Source organism: Leptodactylus fuscus, chromosome 3, assembly GCF_031893055.1.
Source record: "Leptodactylus fuscus isolate aLepFus1 chromosome 3, aLepFus1.hap2, whole genome shotgun sequence".
NCBI lineage: Eukaryota > Metazoa > Chordata > Amphibia > Anura > Leptodactylidae > Leptodactylus > Leptodactylus fuscus.
Genome location: NC_134267.1, coordinates 13,971,613 through 13,989,331, shown reverse-complemented (window position 1 = coordinate 13,989,331; position 17,719 = coordinate 13,971,613). Strand labels below are relative to the sequence as shown.

Here is a 17,719-nt window from a genome sequence, read left to right as displayed (position 1 = left end):
TACAAGTGGTTTTATTATATGTTAGGCGGTAGGGTAGGTGGGCATGCAAAATTTTATATGAATAACAGGAAGGGATCACAAGGAAATTACCTATTTTTCACACCAAGTTTCTACGGTAAACATATTTTTAAGACTTGTATATATATATATATATGTACTGCAATTTGTACTCTGGACACTAAGAATAATAGTTGAAAATTCTGTATGCATTTTCTTTGCAGCAGTCACATCAGAAAGGATTACAATAGAAGATAACACCTCTATAACACTTACCCATTATTACATCCATTACTAAGAATAGAAGACGTCACAGATTATCTCCACCCTCTCCCTGTACTAACATGTCTACAAAACTCTACCATAGACCTTAAGGACCGGGTTCAGATGGGGGTTTTTTTGGTCCGGAATTTGGCCACCTCAGATTCCGGACCAAAAAATGGCTAGCCACGCCTGCACCGGCATCCAGTCGTGGCATGCTGCTCCAGATTAGGCCCAAATAAATGGGCCTAGTCGGGAGGGAGGTGTCGCGAGGTGGATGTCCGCGGCTGAATCAGACACAGAATCCGCCTGATCAAAGGGCAGGTCGCTTCTTTTTTCCGCGAGTGGGAAGAAACCGGTCGCGGAAAAAAGAAATGACTGCCTCCCATTGATATCGATGGCTAGCCGCGCATGCACCGGCATCCAGTCGTGGCATTCTGTTCCAGATTAAGCCCAAATAAATGGGCCTAGTCGGGAGGGAGGTGTCGCGAGGTGGATGTCCGCAGCTGAATCAACCGCAGAATCCGCCTGAAGAAAGGGCAGCTCGCTTCTTTTTTCCGCGAGTGGGAAGAAATTGGTCGCGGAAAAAAGAAATAACCGGCTCCCATTGATATCGATGGGAGGCGTTTTTTCGGTCAGGATACGAGTTGGCTCCAGACTATTGCTGCCTATGGCCATGACTATGCTGTAAAGTATAATCACTAAATGTTGTTAATAGAAGCTCGGGAAAGATGGCCGCCGCCATAATCATTGACAGAAAATAGAATGAAAAAAACTACAATCAAAAGAGATAAAACTTTAGATAGAAGTCATATTTTTTCGCTGTCTGGTTTTAATAAATAAGTAACAGAAAATTGGTGATAAACTCCTTTCAAAGTGACGCTAGAGTCTAAAGTAATAACTTAACTAAACATGGCCACGTTCCAGGTGTCCTCATTTTGGGAGGTGAGCTCCAAAACCACCACCCACCCATGGTACAAAGCCAACTGCTTCCGACTCCATGTCAGTAGTGGCCCCGGAACAGCTGATCTGTGCGGGGTCCAGTGGTCAGTTGTGGCGTACCTCCAGTTATAAACAACTTTTCATAAATGATCAGAGCCTTTAACTATAAGGAACTTTGTAATATAAATTAATATGGATTTCAGATTCCTTCTCCAGTTATTAAGCTTCTGGATGCTTGGTTACATCATATCTGTCTTCTTATTTAGTCTCACACATACAAATCTATGGAGCAGGGAGGGAATGAGTAGAATTCTACTGCCATCTAGATAATTGATCTGTGCACTGGCAACCTCTTATATACAACCTAGCTGTGTTAAAAAAAAAAAAAAAAAAGCAAGATACCGCAATGTAGCAGCAGCAATTATTTGAGAGTCTTTTCTATCCCCTCCACTCTATTAACAGACAAATATGGAGAAAGTAACTGTCCGAAAAGTGGAGAAGAAAATGTATTTCTGTAATAAGATATAGGACAAAGTTTCTTACAGTAATCTGCACTATTCATGTATGAAACATTGTTTATAACTGGAGGTACGCTTTAAAGGGATCCTATCATTAAAACTCACTTTTTTGTGGCTAACACGTAGGAATAGCTTTAAGAAAGGCTATTCGTCCCTACCTTTAGATGTCTTCTCCGCACTGCCGTTCGGTATAAATCCCATTTTTCCACGATATGCAAATGAGTTCTCTCGCAGCACTAGGGGCGTCCCCAATGCTACGAACTCTCCAGCGACACCTCCTCTCTTCACGTCTTCTTCCAGGATGGCTTCAAACTTCTAGGCCTTGGGCAAAGCCGACTGCAGTATTGTAAACGGCCATTTTATTGTGGCCAGAAGAAGAAGACGAAAAGAGAGACAGTTCCTGAAGAAGATGGAGGCGGTGCTGGAGAGTTCTCTCACAGCATTGGGGATGCCCCCAGTGCTGTTTGAGCACTGAGGACCACCCCCAATACTACGAGAGATCTCATTCGCATACCGATGAAAACCGTGATTTATACCGAACAGCGGCCCAGAGAAGACATCTAAAGGTAGGAGACGAATAGCCTTTCTTAAGGCTATTCCAACATGTTAGGGACAAAAATTGTGTTTTAATGATAGGATCCCTTTAAGGGTTGCCACATCTGTAGTCTTAATACCCTAATGCTTTGAACCTACAAATGCCCTTGAATAGGAATCTGAATTTGTCCTGACTCTGTATGAACAATCTGCATCCAGTAACCTCAAGACATGTTTTTAGCTTTGTCAAGCATATAGCCTACCGGGGTCGGAGTCTCATCTACTGAGCCCAGATGGCAGAATAGTTTTGACACAAGAAGCTTTATCAGCACATTTCCTCCGACACTGCACATTATCTCAGTCGTCTGTAATGTAATGAAGTACGTTCTACTACTAGAAAAAGCCAAATGACTCCATTGATCCTTCTAGACAGGCTTCGATGTCTGCGCCCAAGGTTCAACCTCCATTAATTTCCTGACCTCCCACCCAATCTGTATTAAGTAATTAGTGAACGTCTTATCTCGGCCCACCATAGAAGGTTAGAAGGTTAGAAGTAAAGCCTTGATTTCACATCATACAAACAGTGATTCAGATATTCGGCATAAATGTGACACACTGTATATATATGAATATAGCACCCGGCACTATACCGTTATAGCGGTGTGATTGTGGATGGTGTAGTGGTTGTATCGAGAGGGCAACTGTGACTGACGGCCATTTAACTTCTAGGCCTCGGGCAGAGACGACTGTGCCTGCCCAAAGGCCACAAGAAAATGGACGCTTACTTACTGCGTAAGCGGCCATTTTTCTTGTGGCCGTGCGCATGCGCAGTCAGCTCTGTCCGAGGCCTAGAAGTTTGACTCCCAGCGCCGGAAGAAGACGCCGATCTTGAAGAAGATGGAGGCGGCGCTGGAGAGTTCTCTGGCAGCATTGGGAACGCCCCCAGTGCTGCGAGAGAACTCATTTGCATACCAACGAAAACCAGGATTTCTACGGAACAGCGGCGCGGAGAAGACATCTAAAGGTAGGAGAAGAATAGACTTTCTTAAGGCTATTCCTACGTGTCAACGACAAAAAATTCGATTCGATAATGGTAGAATCCCTTTAACAACTGAGATTGAGATAGACTAGTCATGGCGGGGGGCAGCTATCGAGGGTGCAGGGGTCGCAGTTGAACTTGGGCCCTGAAAGGTTTAATGGTAAATTGATACAGCCAAATTTTTGTGATAGAATCTGCTGCTCCAATTCTTTTCAATGGGAGACTGTTTCACTTTCTGCTACCTGAATTTGCATGGTAAATCCCAGCACAAAATCCACTGTGTGAACTTGCTCCTACTATATACACGACAGTCCATAGCACTAGTCTTCAGAAGGAAGGAGCGGGACCCTATCCCTCCCTCACTGAGCCCCATGGCTAAGATATCTTCAATAGTTTAGGACTAAGCAAAGAAGTGGATATAAAATATTCCAATACATCACTTACTTCAAACCTCCAGTATTCTGTCTTGCGCGCATACATAAGCGGTATCAATTTCGTTCACAATTGCCTGCTGTCATAAAGATCCCATGATATGTACCCACAGTGTGGAGGAGAGGCAGCCGACAGGAATGAAGTTCTGAGATGGAAAGATCTTCTCGCTGAATACACAAGCTGCCTTGTAAAATATTTAACATTTGCATAGCTTTGAACATTTATCAGGCATGTGTATATTATTAAAGTGCTTGTCAGAGCGCCGCGCTGCATCAATTCCAAATGAAACCCACGTATCAAATCAAGTCTCCGAAAAGCCGAAAGATATTCCAGTCCAAAAGTGGATTTTACATTGTTGTGATGACTATAGCGCTATCATCCCGAAACGCATGAGTGCATGTAAAGTCTTTTCTTGCACCCATCGTGCACCACATCCCCTGATCTGCAACTTGCTTGCCAAATGGTGCGAAGGAGGGCGGGCTGAATTTCCATTCTGGTGCAGGGACGTCCGATTGATTAATGGAGGCCGCAGGACACAACATGCCAGTCATATTGTTTTTAGGACCAAAATTCAGTAATAATTAAAGGGGTATTTCTATGACGCTTGTTCACTAACCTGCAGGCTGTTGTGCTCTCTTCACTTCCTGCTTTTCTCGGCACATAGGTGGGCGGGGTTTCACTTGCACGGGATTGGTTGTAAATGAATTACCACAGTGTGAAGCTGATGTAGCAGAGCTGGATTTGAGTCAGTTTGCATTATATACAGAGGTAACAGACTCCCTATCTCAGCCCTTATCAGCCAAATTCAATTAAACAGACTGATAAGAGCTCAGAAATCCCGGAGCTCTCACCTCCCCCTTCCCCTATCTGAGAAGCTCCACTACTTATCAGACACAAACAGCTCAGAGCTGCCCCCAGCCCCTCCCCCTGAGAGCAGGCAGCTACATCACTTGACAAATGAGCATATAATCCCAAGGGCCATAGAAACACAGTGTAAACAATGAAGTGAATAAATTAAGATAGCGGCCAAACAAAGCAGTTTTGATAAAGCAATGCATTTACGAAAAGTCTTAAATCCACATAAACTAGCAGTATAGATAGGATCCTTGTGATGGGACAACCCCTTAAAGGGGTTGCAGTACATAGAGCTTCTCCATTCTCGTCCAGTGTCCAAGGTATACTCAATTGCCACCACTGTGTTAGTGAATAGACTTTAATGGATCTATTACTGTGACCACAGAACCTGTCTTGGGCCAAGTTCGAGGATCCCTCAGGAGACTCATGTCTATGTCTCATGGGAATCCAATTTCCTTCGGGTATGCATACGACTGTGAAAAAAGTACAGGGTTCTGTTGCATAAATCTAGCCTTACCATGTTTGTTATATACAGTATATCCCTTTAGTTTATTTGGAGAAAAACAACTTTGAAGTCTTATGCAAATGAGAGGCAGTTGGTGCACCGGGGGCGGGCCTTCAGCTCCCTCTTGCCATCCAGACCCCTACCACCTCCTGCATGAAAAACCCATTGCATGAGGGTTGATCCGGCCACTGCTAAGGCATCACCCATTCTACCTAAGCAGCAAGAGCAGAAGTCCCCCAACTTCCTCATTTGCAAGTGGTTTCTCTCCAAATCTACAAAAGTGACATAACAAAGGTAAGGTATTCATCACTGTAACGTGCCTTATAACATGGCAGTGACAGTTTAGTAATCTTGGGGGAGACGGTAGACCCTTTAAGTTGTCCAGTCAGAAATAGCATCTGACTGGACAAGAAAACACAGACAGGTCTCATACCATCTTCTCCTCATGACTTCACAGCAATCGTTCATTCTATAGTAGCCAGCCTTACAATTCAAATAGGTTCCATCCAATGGAAATGATACCTTTGTGGCATCGCTTCCAATCAGGATTGCCATACCATAGGATGCATGCATACATTAAATATATTGTGCTTATATGCAGAATTCCCTGACCCAGACACAAAAGCTTGGATTCATATTGTGCCATGAGAAAAAAAATCAACAACAGGTGGAAACAGACAAAGAAGAGACAGATAAAATATGAAGAGAGTCTGGAATCTATTAGACAGTGCTTAACCGGGTACCCATAGATGAAATTGTATTTTAACTCGTACATGATCATCTACTCCTTCAACATTTTAAAGTGGCCATGCCCTTCGATCTCTTAAAGGGGTTCTCCCACTAATGACTCTTATCCCCTTCACGTCCATTGGGACTTCCCAGTATCTACGACTACTCCATACCCCTGGCCATTGCTCCATTCAATTTTATGGGACTTCTGGGATGTGACCTCCATCAGGTGCTTAGACATGAATGGAGTGTTGGCACTCTATTACCATAAGGTGGTCGGACATTTATTTATGTGGATAGGGAACAGAGGTCATAAGAAGGACCCCTCCCCTTTAATATATCTCTATAGGGAATGCAGCTCCATTTGTCAGGCACAGAGCTTGAACTCTCCTACGTTCCATGACTTCTAGTCGATACCTTGATCCGCCACATCAGTGCACATTTAACGCAAACAAGTAGCCAGTGATAATACGTATATATTCTCTGTATTCTCAGGAGATACAATGTATGGCGCAGCCGCTTACGCACTCATTATGGGGCTTTCATGCCAACGTCTTTGTGTGGGTGTTGATGCTCAGTTGAGTCAGTCCCGTGAAAATTTTAGATTCCTATCTAGCACAGCTGGATAAAGCCACTTGCAATTTAGAAGCTTTCTGAACGTGCGGTCCTTCTAAACAAATGGCGCGTTTACCTCGTGTCTGCTGAAGCATTCATAAAGCCTATTCATAAAATAGCAGTGTGGGCAGAGAGTCGGAGCTCGCTGAATAGCACATCCTGGCTTTAACCTATGGAGAAAAGAGAGGCCAAGGCAAAGCAATGTGCAAAACTAACGGGTGACAGACATGTATATATAGGGTGACCAATGCAAAGTCATCCTGTTTGCATGTGACGACTATTAAAGAGGTATTACAGGACTTCCATATTGTCGGCCTACCTTATGGTGGGATTCCGGCGTCCCAATCTCATGCTGAACCAATAGTAATGTTCAAGAAAACTGGACTACCAACAACTGGCATAGCCACAACCATCTTATGTACAGAAAGGGTAACAGATAGGAGCTGAACCCCGCCAATCTAACCTGTCCTAATGGTGGCCCTACACATTGGACCCATTGGCCAAACCTGACGAGAGTTGCTGACCATCATGTGCTCTTTTGGCAAATGTTGGGGGAAAAGAAGTTTCAATTTCAACATGCCCCAGAAGTTTGACCCCCAGTGTCGGAAGAAGACACGTGAAGAGGCCGTTCCGGAAGAAGATGGAGGAGGCGCTGAAGAGTTCTCTCGCAGCATTGGGGATGCCCCCAGTGCTGTTTCAGGGCTGAGGACCGCCCCCAGTGCTGCAAGAGAACTCATTTGCATACCGATGAAAATCGGGATTTCTACCGAAAGGCAGCGCGGAGACGACATCTAAATGTAGGAGAAGAATAGTCTTTCTTAAGGCTATTCCTACGTGTGATCGACAAAAAATTTGATTTTAATGGTAGAATCCCTTTAAGGCCTTATCCTTAAGAAAGGTCATCAATATGCTATTGGTGGGGGATCCAACCAGCGTCGCACCTCCCATGAGGCGACCTGAAGCGAGCGCTTCAGGCGGCGCTATGCCAGGGCCTCGGGAGGGCGGCATTTTTGCTGACCTAAGCCAGTCCAGGACAAGCTGTCCTGGACTGGTTTAGCGTCACCGTGTCTGCAGCCCGACACGGGAAGCAAGCGGTGTATTGTGGCGGCCCTGCTGGACGCAGCTCTGCTCCAGCGGCCGCCCCTCACACTCAGGCAGAGAGCAGGTCCTCTCCCTGCCTGCGAACGCCGCTCGCTCCGCTCGGCCATGCCCCCTTTCCGCTCGACCCTGCCCCCTTCCACTCTGCCCCGTCCCCTTCTTGCGACCCTGCCCCCTCAGCTCCGCCCCTCCTCTGGGGGGTGGGGGCGGCTTTCTGACGCCGCTTCAGGCGGCAGAAAGCCCAGGTTCACCCCTGGATCCAACAGTATACACCAAGCTCAGGAGCTCCCCCTAGTGGTGGCTGCAGGATGCCAGAGTTTCAGCACTTGATTTCATCCCAATGCCGGGGATTCGGAGCTGTGTCACATCTGTCTGCTATATAATATGTACATGTAACAGATTTTTAGACTTATTTAGATAGTCGTCAAACTTGTCTTCATGGTAACTGGAAAAAGTTATGATGAAACAAATAGTGTCATCCCCCCCACTGCCTGCTCGCCTCTACGCCTTTATAATCAGTACTGCGGTTATATTACCATGTTATTATGTATGCAGATAGTGCAGCGCGCAGGATTACTATGCACGCTCATGATATCCCATGAAAGACGAGAAGGACTAAGACCATAGACAATACGTTCTCTGTCAGCGTCTTTACCAACAAGGCACGGCCCTCTCGTCCAACCATCACCTCTCGCCTCCCTATAGGAAGCACGCCATGTTGCGCCATGTATTAATTGGAAGTGTGTGATGCGAAGCTCCAATGTCAGTGAAGGTCGGGCATCCACCACCGACTCCGTCTATTAGAAGAAAGCAGCTGGAGGAATGGGAGACTAATGAGTTCTCATAATCAAAGTGACTTTCAATCCTAATATGCGAAATCTACTTGGGTGAGATATCACAAGTCACGACCTGGCACATATATCCGCTCATTGAATCTGTCTGCGGACCCCAGGTAGTCATGTCCATGGATGAAAGACAGAAACTACTGAAACGCGGACCAGGTGGAGGATAGCGAAATAATGTGTCAGATGTCAAGGAACTACAGGACGAGCTCCGAAATGTAATAGAAGCTTGTTGGGAATGTAGCATTTAAGGGAGCAAAATTCACTGTATAAACCCACTTAGTTCAAACTTCTACGCATGCGCAGTCGGCTTTGCCGTCGGGCCTTGGGCAGAGCCGACTGTGCATGCTCGCCTGGTGTAAGCGGCCATTTTCTTGTGGCTGATTACATAGTAAGCTGGTGGCCGCGCACATGTGCAGTCGGCTCTGCCCGAGTCCTGATGGCAAAGTCGACTGCGCACGCGTAAAAGTTTGAACCCAGCTCCGGAAGAAGACGCACAGAGAGGCCGTTCCTGAAGAAGATGGAGGCGGCGGTGGAGATTTCTCTAGCAGCATTGGGGACGCCCCCAGTGCTGTTTGAGCACTGGGGACCGCCCCCAGTGCTGCAAGAGAAATCATTTGCATATAGACGAAAACAGGGATTTCTACTGAACGGCAGCGCAGAGAAGACATCTAAAGGTAGGAGAAGAATAGCCTTTCTTAAGGCTATTCCTACGTGTGATCGAGAAAAAATGTGATTTTAATGATAGGATCCCTTTCAGTGTAAACATACCTATGTTACCTTTGGTGAAAAGATGACATCTAGGGTGTTGTGCACGCGACTAAGTGTGCAGCCTGAGGTTCTGCCAATAGGGTCTGATGCTTCCGTCTGTACTGATATTCATAGAGTAGGTCTTATCCCGCTCTGAGAAAATGAATCGGAAACTAAATCCCCCTTTGAAATTAATGGAGCACTGAAGGCCATTGGTTGACATTTGGATGTCATCCAAGTGTCATCTGAATGTCTTCTATTACAAAATCAGAAGCCACTTGACCTTTAGACTTGGCCATGGGCATGAGAAAGAATCAGAGAACCGCTAAAATCTGGTGGACCCGGCCCATCCTCTTATTACCTAGATGGCCATCATAACACAACTTTTTGCCAGTTGTGGATACAATGCATGGCGGGGCACAAATGGCTGGGATGACTTCATTCCAAAAAGCAGTCACCATGTGAGATATGGTATATATATTGCATTCAGGTATATACTGTATCTATAGATGGAAATGAAGATTAAACGAGTTTCTAATTTTACCTCCGACTTTGTTGTGAAATTACCGAACAATTAGAATAAGAACTTTTTGAGACTTAGCAAAAATGACTATAGTTGCTGAAGAGGACGCGATGTGCCGGCACCAAGCGCCCTAATGTGCTCCGTAATGACAAGAGAATTGTGAGCTCAGCAGACGGGCGTATTATTTCACATCCTGTATAGAAAATATAATATTCTGTTCCACTGAACAAGACAAGAATAAGAAAAGACACTGACCTCCAAATACCAGCGAAGCTGTACATTGTGCTGACGCAGCGCGGCAATGCCGGAGCGCTCAATCCATCCAGCTGTACAATAAGGGCTGCAAAACCGTACAGGACCAAATACTTCACGTAAAAGAAGAGAACCTGCGCCAAGGCGAGACCACCTGGAAGACAAAACAAGCAGCACACATGATATAAAGGATTAGGGGGTTCAGTGTCATAATGCAGGAGCAAGGAACGAAATGACAGTGGGGGCCCCTACACCTACCCTGTTGGTAGAGGAGATGATATGGGGGCATTATTCTGCTCGGCGGCACAAGTGTGGGAGCGCTGAGAGGTATTATATTAGATGGGGCACTAATGGGGCATTATGTGTGGGGGCACCAATGGAAAATTATACCATGTGTAAGCCACTATGGGGACATTAAACTGTGTAGGGAGTACTAAGGGGGCTTTATACTGTGTGGGACAATAATGGGCATTATATGTTGTGGGAAAATTTACTGTGGGGGGGCACTAAGGGTTATTATATTGTGAGGGGCACTAATGGGGCATTATCCTAAGCAATAGAACCAACAGGACCATGTGGAGACCTCTAAGTGGGCAATATATTGTGTATGGGACATTACACTGTGTGGGGAGAACTAAAGGGACCTTACACTTTGTTGGGACAACTAAGGGCGGGTTCACACCTGCGCCCGGTCTCCGCTTTGCGGGTTTCCGTCCTCTGCCCAAGAAACTGGACAGGAGACAGAAACCCGTCGGTCAGTTTTAAAACCCATTCACTTGAATGGGTTTACAAAGTGACCGCCCGTGAGCGTTTTGTGCCTCTCCGCGGCAAAACCGATTTTTTTTAACCGGACACAAAGTCGGACATGCATGTCCGGTTAACAAAAAAAAATGGTTTTGCCGCGGAGAGGCACAAGACTCTCACGGGCGGTCACTTTGCAAACCCATTCAAGTGAACGGGTTTTAAAACTGACCAACGGGTTTCCGTCTCCTGTCCAGCTTCTCGGGCAGAAGATGGAAAACCGCAAAGCGTAGACCGGGCGCAGGTGTGAACCCGCCCTAAGGGGGTTATATTCTGTGAGGGGACAGCAAAAAGGACATTATACCAGATGGAGGCCACTAGGGGCGTTATACTGTGTGTGGGGAACTAATGAGGAGAACTAAGGGGGCATTATACTTTGTACTGTATGTGGAGAACTAAGGTGTATATTGTATGGGGAAACCAATGGGGTTTATACAATGTGGAGGTATTACACTGTGGGAGGGTATTGTATGGGGACATTAAGTTGGTTACATCACTGTATGTTACAAATAGAGGAGCACTTTTACCGCAAGGGGGTACAAATGAACTAGGTGGGGTCAAAGGGGGCATGGGAAAATACTTGACATGTAAACCTACTGTTCTGCTCAGACCTTCACCTAACCAAAGTCATGGGACCTTTGCGAAAAATAGCTGAATCCCTCTATCCTGGAGGATATCGCCATTGCTATAGGCCTCCTATATACACATAAAGCATGCTTGTCCCGTACACACGTAGCGACAGTATCTGCATAACAATAGGAGTCAGTGGATCTTCCACAAGGGAAATTACGCCTTCCTGGCCATATCAAGGGATAGAAAATAACATTCTAAACAGCCGGTGACGTTACGAACCCCCAATAATACACTGCAAGTCTGTGACTGCGGAGCGAGCCGCTAACACCGCATTATGGAAGCAATCATCTGCCTTCCCGGCTAATATTTGTCTTCGCCCGCCGCGATCTGCACGGAGCGCCGCGTAAAATGCCATTAGGTTGGCTGATTTGTGTCTCTCGCAGCGTATCAGATGCCGCACATTTTATTATAGTCTCATCATAATGAGGCAGGATAGGGGGGGAAAAATCGCAAAGAGATGACTTTGTCTGTATTTCATTACCATTTAGATGGATATTCAGGAGATATATTCATACAGCAAAAAAACTCCAAGGACGGAAATGCAAAGTTTGCAGGTAAAATGCTCGCTATTATTACGGCTACATTCACATGCAGCAATTTTCTGTGACTATCCTGTTCAAGTGAATGGAGCTCGGAGAAATCCATGAGCTTGCCGCCAATACAACACCATTCATAGAAACACAGTCACAGAAATTTCTAAAACAGACGGGTCGGATACGTACAGATATTTTCACCTACAGCATATCCCATATTACATTTTAATAAACCACTGTGGAAAATACACAGCAGTGTTGGAGATATTAAACAGAACCTTTCACCACTTCTACCAACCCAGTGCAGTTGGAATTTTTTCTCTAGCCCCCACCGTTCCTGAAAAATCATTGTTTTTAGATTCAGCATGGTTATGCTCTCTACTATCAGGTGGGCGGTCCTGGAGCGGTAGATAGGGACCGCCCACGCGACAGTAAAGAGCATAACCGTGCTCAAACTAACAGCACTGATTGCTCAGGAACGGTGGGTGCTAGAGAAAAAATTCCAACTGTGCCGGAATCAGTGGAATGGTGGCTACTGAAGGACACAAAGAGTTCACAGCATGTAGACATATGCTGCAGATATTTTATAGATACCTTATTTGGGGAATGTATAGCATTTTTATCAATTTTTAATCATTTTATTTAGGGTGATGAAAAAAATGGCGTTCTTTTCCCCGGCTTTCACCACAACTTTCACTCGCTGAATAGGCTCTGCGGGTTCTGTGGCTGAATCAACCGCAGAATTGACGGCAAGATTGGGTTCTGCCACAAAATCAGCATCAAACTCTGCCCTGTGAACAAAACCTAAGGGCTTGTTCATACGGGGCAAGAGGGGGCGGATTCTGACGCCAAATCCACCTCAGAATCTGCCCCCTCACAATGGAGGTCTATGTAGACCGCTAGATTCCCTTTTTCCGTGAGTGGTATGTTCCGGCTCACGGAAAAAAAGAAACGAGCTGTCCATTCTTCAGGCGGATTCCGCGGCTGAGTCAGACCCGGCGTCCGCTTTCCGACAGCACCCTCCGGACTAGGTCCATTCATTTGAGCCTACTCTGGAGGGGGAAGCTGCGACTGTCGGAAGCCACGACAGTCGCATTTTGGTCCAATTCTAATGCGGCCTCCCACATCAGAATCAGGAGCAAAATACGCAGTCCCGCGTCCCGTATGAACGAGGCCTTAGGGTGCATTCACATGATGTATGGCGACGCTGATACTTTCATGATAACTCACGTAAGAATCAGCGCTGCAAAAAAGAATACCATTGACTTCAATGGAGGCTTTTTAACCCATTGACTTCAATGAGTTACTCGCGTTAAACGGAACCCATTGAAGTCAATAGGATTCTGTTTTGCAGCATTGATTCTTACACGAGTTATCCTGCAAGAATCAGTGCCGTGTTACATCGTGTGAATGCACCCTAAGTGGTAGTTTACAACTGTACCAAGGAAAAATGCGGGGAAAAGGGAGGGAAAATATATACAGCCCACTAACAGAGGAGTACCGTGATATTGGAGAAAGAACAACTTTAGTAACACTCACGTTCCTGTATGTAAGCAGCGGTGCACGGAATGAGCCCCTCGGTCCGGGGCGCTCCTGGGCAAAACAGTCCTTAGAAAGTGAATCCAGCAACCAGCCACTTGTTTAAAAATATATAATTTTATTGGCATACTTCCATTAAAATCGCATAATGCTTAACATCTAGGTGACACTCCTTCGATGGACAGAAAGACAGCTAACGCGTTTCGGAAAGTATTTCCTTATTCGTAGCTACGAATAAGGAAATACTTTCCGAAACGCGTTAGCTGTCTTTCTGTCCATCGAAGGAGTGTCACCTAGATGTTAAGCATTATGCGATTTTAATGGAAGTATGCCAATAAAATGATATATTTTTAAACAAGTGGCTGGTTGCTGGATTCACTTTCTAAGGACTGTAAGTGGTAGTTTAACCATCTAAGTCCAAATTCCCGTCTGCGGTGGAGTCTCCTGCACAGAGGACTTTTTTCTGCCCACCTGGCAGACGGTAAAATAGTTTATGGGGTCCGCCAGTCTCCATGTATAACCGCTGTTTCAGTGGTCCGACTCCCCATTGTTCAGGTCTCCCCATGACGCAGATGAGAACTTGGCCTCATTGCTAGACTCGTCCCATATGTGATATCCGTAAAAAAGACATTTGGGACTATAAAGAAATAATCTAACGGTGGGTGTCCTGGTCATCTGATATAATGTATACACAGGACTGCTAATGGTAGAATTGCTCTATAGCTTTAATCTATCTCAGCCTCCTCCTAAGTGGTGAAAATATTTTCGGTTTCCATTTTTATCTTGAATGCCAGGCGCGCCATTAAGCCCCGTAAAATCCAACTTCATACAATGGAAATAAACCACATTAAAATGTAAAGTAATAATCCTTACAGCGGGATGACCTGTGGCCGCAACGTTAGGAGTAGGTTTGCCCTCGAATTCTATTAAAATTGCAAATTCCTGTAAACTTATATTTATCAGCTGCCGCAAAAAGCCGAACGTTGAGGAAATGTTTGTACATTGAAGAGGATTAAGACGAGTAACCGTGTACACAGCTGATGTGGTTCGTACACAGCTGCAGTTTTGGATCCTTGTGTCTATGAGATGGGATGTAATTGTATCAGGTAGTGGCTGTGATGTCCAGTCTAGCGGCACCCGGGGGTCTTGTCCGGCAGATGTCCTTACCGCACGTGGCCTCAGTGGCCTAAGGAAAGGAACGAGACGTCACGTGTAACATATGTGAGAGACATCCTGGGTCCTTTCCTTAGACAGCTGATTGGCCTCAGAGGGCATGTGCATGCAACTAATGCTAAAGCATTGCAATATATTGTGAATACATTGATGCCTTGGTCAGGTTTGACCGAGGCATCAGAGGGATTAATGCCTATGATCAGCGCAGGAACTGATTGCGAGCATTGCTGAACATCCACTATAGCCACTAGGTCTTATACAGCGGAGACCCGGTGACTATGGTGGGCATTCAGCTCTTATTTAAAAACCTGACATCCGCCATAGTTGCCTGGTGGATGTTGGGTAAAGTGTCTCATGACCATAAATTAATCGCAGTTGGGATCCCTAGAGATCAACTATAATATGTAGTCTTGTTCTACCCGATCTCCACATAGATACAGTTTCCACCTTTGGGATCATTACCTATCAGACTAACACTGTATTCCCACTGAGATGAGACTCGGCTGTATACAGTGCAGGATCTGTGAGACATCTGTTTCTTTTATGGGCCCAGTCACCCCAATTTTTCATAGATCTTGGGCACCAACACAGCCGCTGTACTTGGTTATCTGAATAGGCTTTTATATGGCATAACCTGTGGCTATCCCCCTCTAAGACAGAATAGGGTTTTTAATTGATAATACAATATACTGCAATACAATGTATTCCTTTGTAATATGCCTGGCAGCTTAAAGGGGTATTCCAGGTGTGCAAAAAGAGAACCAGCTAATTTGGAAACCCATCGACAGCCTACGTCCATGTTTCAGGCGATCAAGGGGTGGAAAGATGGACCCACTCCCTCTGTCTAACCCCTCAGATACAGCCACGGTTTGGCTAGGATCATAGTTATCTACAGCCCCAGCCATTGTAATCTATAGCTGATACCCCCTACTCATCTCCCGAGCCCATGCCACCCCTGCCCCATGTATGTGAGACAGTTTATAGAAGGCTTCCTACCTTTGCTGTGCATACACTGCACAACAACCCCTTTAATTGCACCCTCTAGTGGCCCGATGTCATTTTTTAATTACCATGTTCCCTTTAAATTTTAATCCCCATTCCCCTTTTTAGCTAGATCAAAAAGCGAGGCTAGTGAGCAATCTCATTGTATGGGGAAGCGAGCGCCCTGCCATTTCAATGGCCGCAGATAAATAGCTTTTATTGACTGCTTCATTTCCTAAATCATCCGATGAAAGTTACATTTTAGTCGTCGATTGAGTGAAGTTCTTGCAGAGCGGCGCAGCGTACGCTCGGTGACGTCAGCCATTCTTTCACTGTGAATACTGTTATTGTCCGGAGATCTCGGTTTAGAGGCGACACTTGACTTTGCCATGTACTTTATGCTCTTTGTGGGGGGTTTTGCACTCAATAGGAATATACTGAGGGGGCATAAAGAAAACGAGTAAGAACGGAGCCAAAGGACCGTCAGCTGCACAGAAGTATCCCTCAGTATAAGTGTCACTGTCACTGCCGGCAGCAGAATCCTTGTGGGGAGGGGTCTTTAGAGTAACATTAATAATATAGGAAGAGTAAGTACACAGCTACACTATACACGCGGCTACGGCTGCTTTCTGGTTTACAAAACCCATTCATTTGTAGGAATTTGCATCGGGTTTGGACGCTGAATTTGATGCAGAATCCACCTCAAATTCCATCTCAAATCCGCTAGCGGAAAATTTTTCATCCTGCTCTTTCTTCAAGATGACTCTCATTGAAATGAATAGGATCGCTGCTGTTAACCATTTGCATCCTTTGGTCAATAGCTTCTGAAGCCTCTAAATGGCATTGGCATGTGGGTGTCGCCATATGTTCCTGATCACCACCCACTTGACCATCATGGTGGGGCAGCAATCAGTTGCCATGATAGCTGGGAGCCATTACTATAGTCCTACAGGCAATACAGCATTAGCTATACACAGCAGAAACCTTAAAGGGATCCTATTATTGGATACCCTTTTTTTCTCCCTAACACGTAGGAATAGCCTTAAGAAAGTCTATTCTTCTCCTACCTTGAGATGTCTTCTCCGCCCCTCCATTCGGTAGAAATCCCGCCGCCTCCATCTTCTTCTGGAACGCCCTCTCCCTGTGTCTTACTCCATCCTGAGTTTCAATCTTCTAGGCCTTGGGCAGAGTCGACTGTGCATGCTCGGGCCACAAGAAAATGGCCGCTTACACAATAAGCTGGTGAAAGCCGTCATTTTCTTGTGGCCACTTACTCAGAATGCTGGTGTAAGCGGCCATTTTCTTGTGGCCCGGGCATGTGCAGTCGGCTCTGCCCGAGGCCTAGAAATTTGAACCCAGCTCTGGAAGAAGACGCGGAAAAGACAAGAAAAAGACCGCTTACACCAGCTTACTGTTTAAGCGGCCATTTTTTTTGTGGCCCGGGCATGCATAGTCAGCTCTGCCCGAGGCCTAGAAGTTTGAAACCCAGGACGGAAGAAGACTCAGGGACAGGGCGTTCCAGAATAAGATGGAGGCAGCACTGGAGAGTTTCTCTCGAAGCATTGGGGACGCCCCCAGTACTGCGAGAGAACTCATTTGCATACCGAAGAAAAACAGGATTTCTACCAAACGGCGGCGGGGAGAAGACATCTAAAGGTAGGAGAAGAATAGGCTCTCTTAAGACTATTCCTACGTTTTAGGGAGAAAAAAAAGGGTATCCAATGATAGGATCCCTTTAAAAATCCTGACAAAGTCATAGACAATTTTCTTACAACTCTGCATAGTTCTGTTCCTTTAATATTCCTCCTAGAAACCTGGGTGTTACCAGATAGAGGGAGTATCCCTACAGAGTCCGACACAGTCTAACCAGGGCCAATATCAGACTGTGCAGGGAAGCATCTCTTGTCAAAATGGATAGTAACACCTAGTTATCGATTTATTCATACATTTCTAGGAGGAGCGTCACGATGTAGACATGCTCCAAAATTCAAATTTTATGGCGAATGAAAATATTTAGTAAAACAGACATGTCAGGAAAGATGTCAAATCCTCTAAAGGTAAAATGTTGAGGCTTCTAGTAAGGGAGGCGATTGCATGCCAGTTTATTGCTTGGTGCTGTATACAGATGATAGTAGATAGCTCCCTCTAGTGGCAAATACAGGCAGAC

General features: G+C 45.6%; 1 protein-coding gene across 3 annotated transcripts in view; it reads right to left on the bottom strand.

Annotated features, from left to right (window-relative positions):
• The window catches only part of HHAT (hedgehog acyltransferase), a 346,637-nt gene that overhangs the window by 289,689 nt on the left and 39,229 nt on the right, over nucleotides 1-17,719 (bottom strand). For all 3 annotated transcript variants that reach the window (XM_075267136.1, XM_075267135.1, XM_075267134.1), the window contains exon 8: nucleotides 9,896-10,046. In XM_075267136.1, coding sequence (XP_075123237.1) covers nucleotides 9,896-10,046 — 151 coding nt within the window. The remainder of the gene's footprint in view (nucleotides 1-9,895; nucleotides 10,047-17,719) is intronic.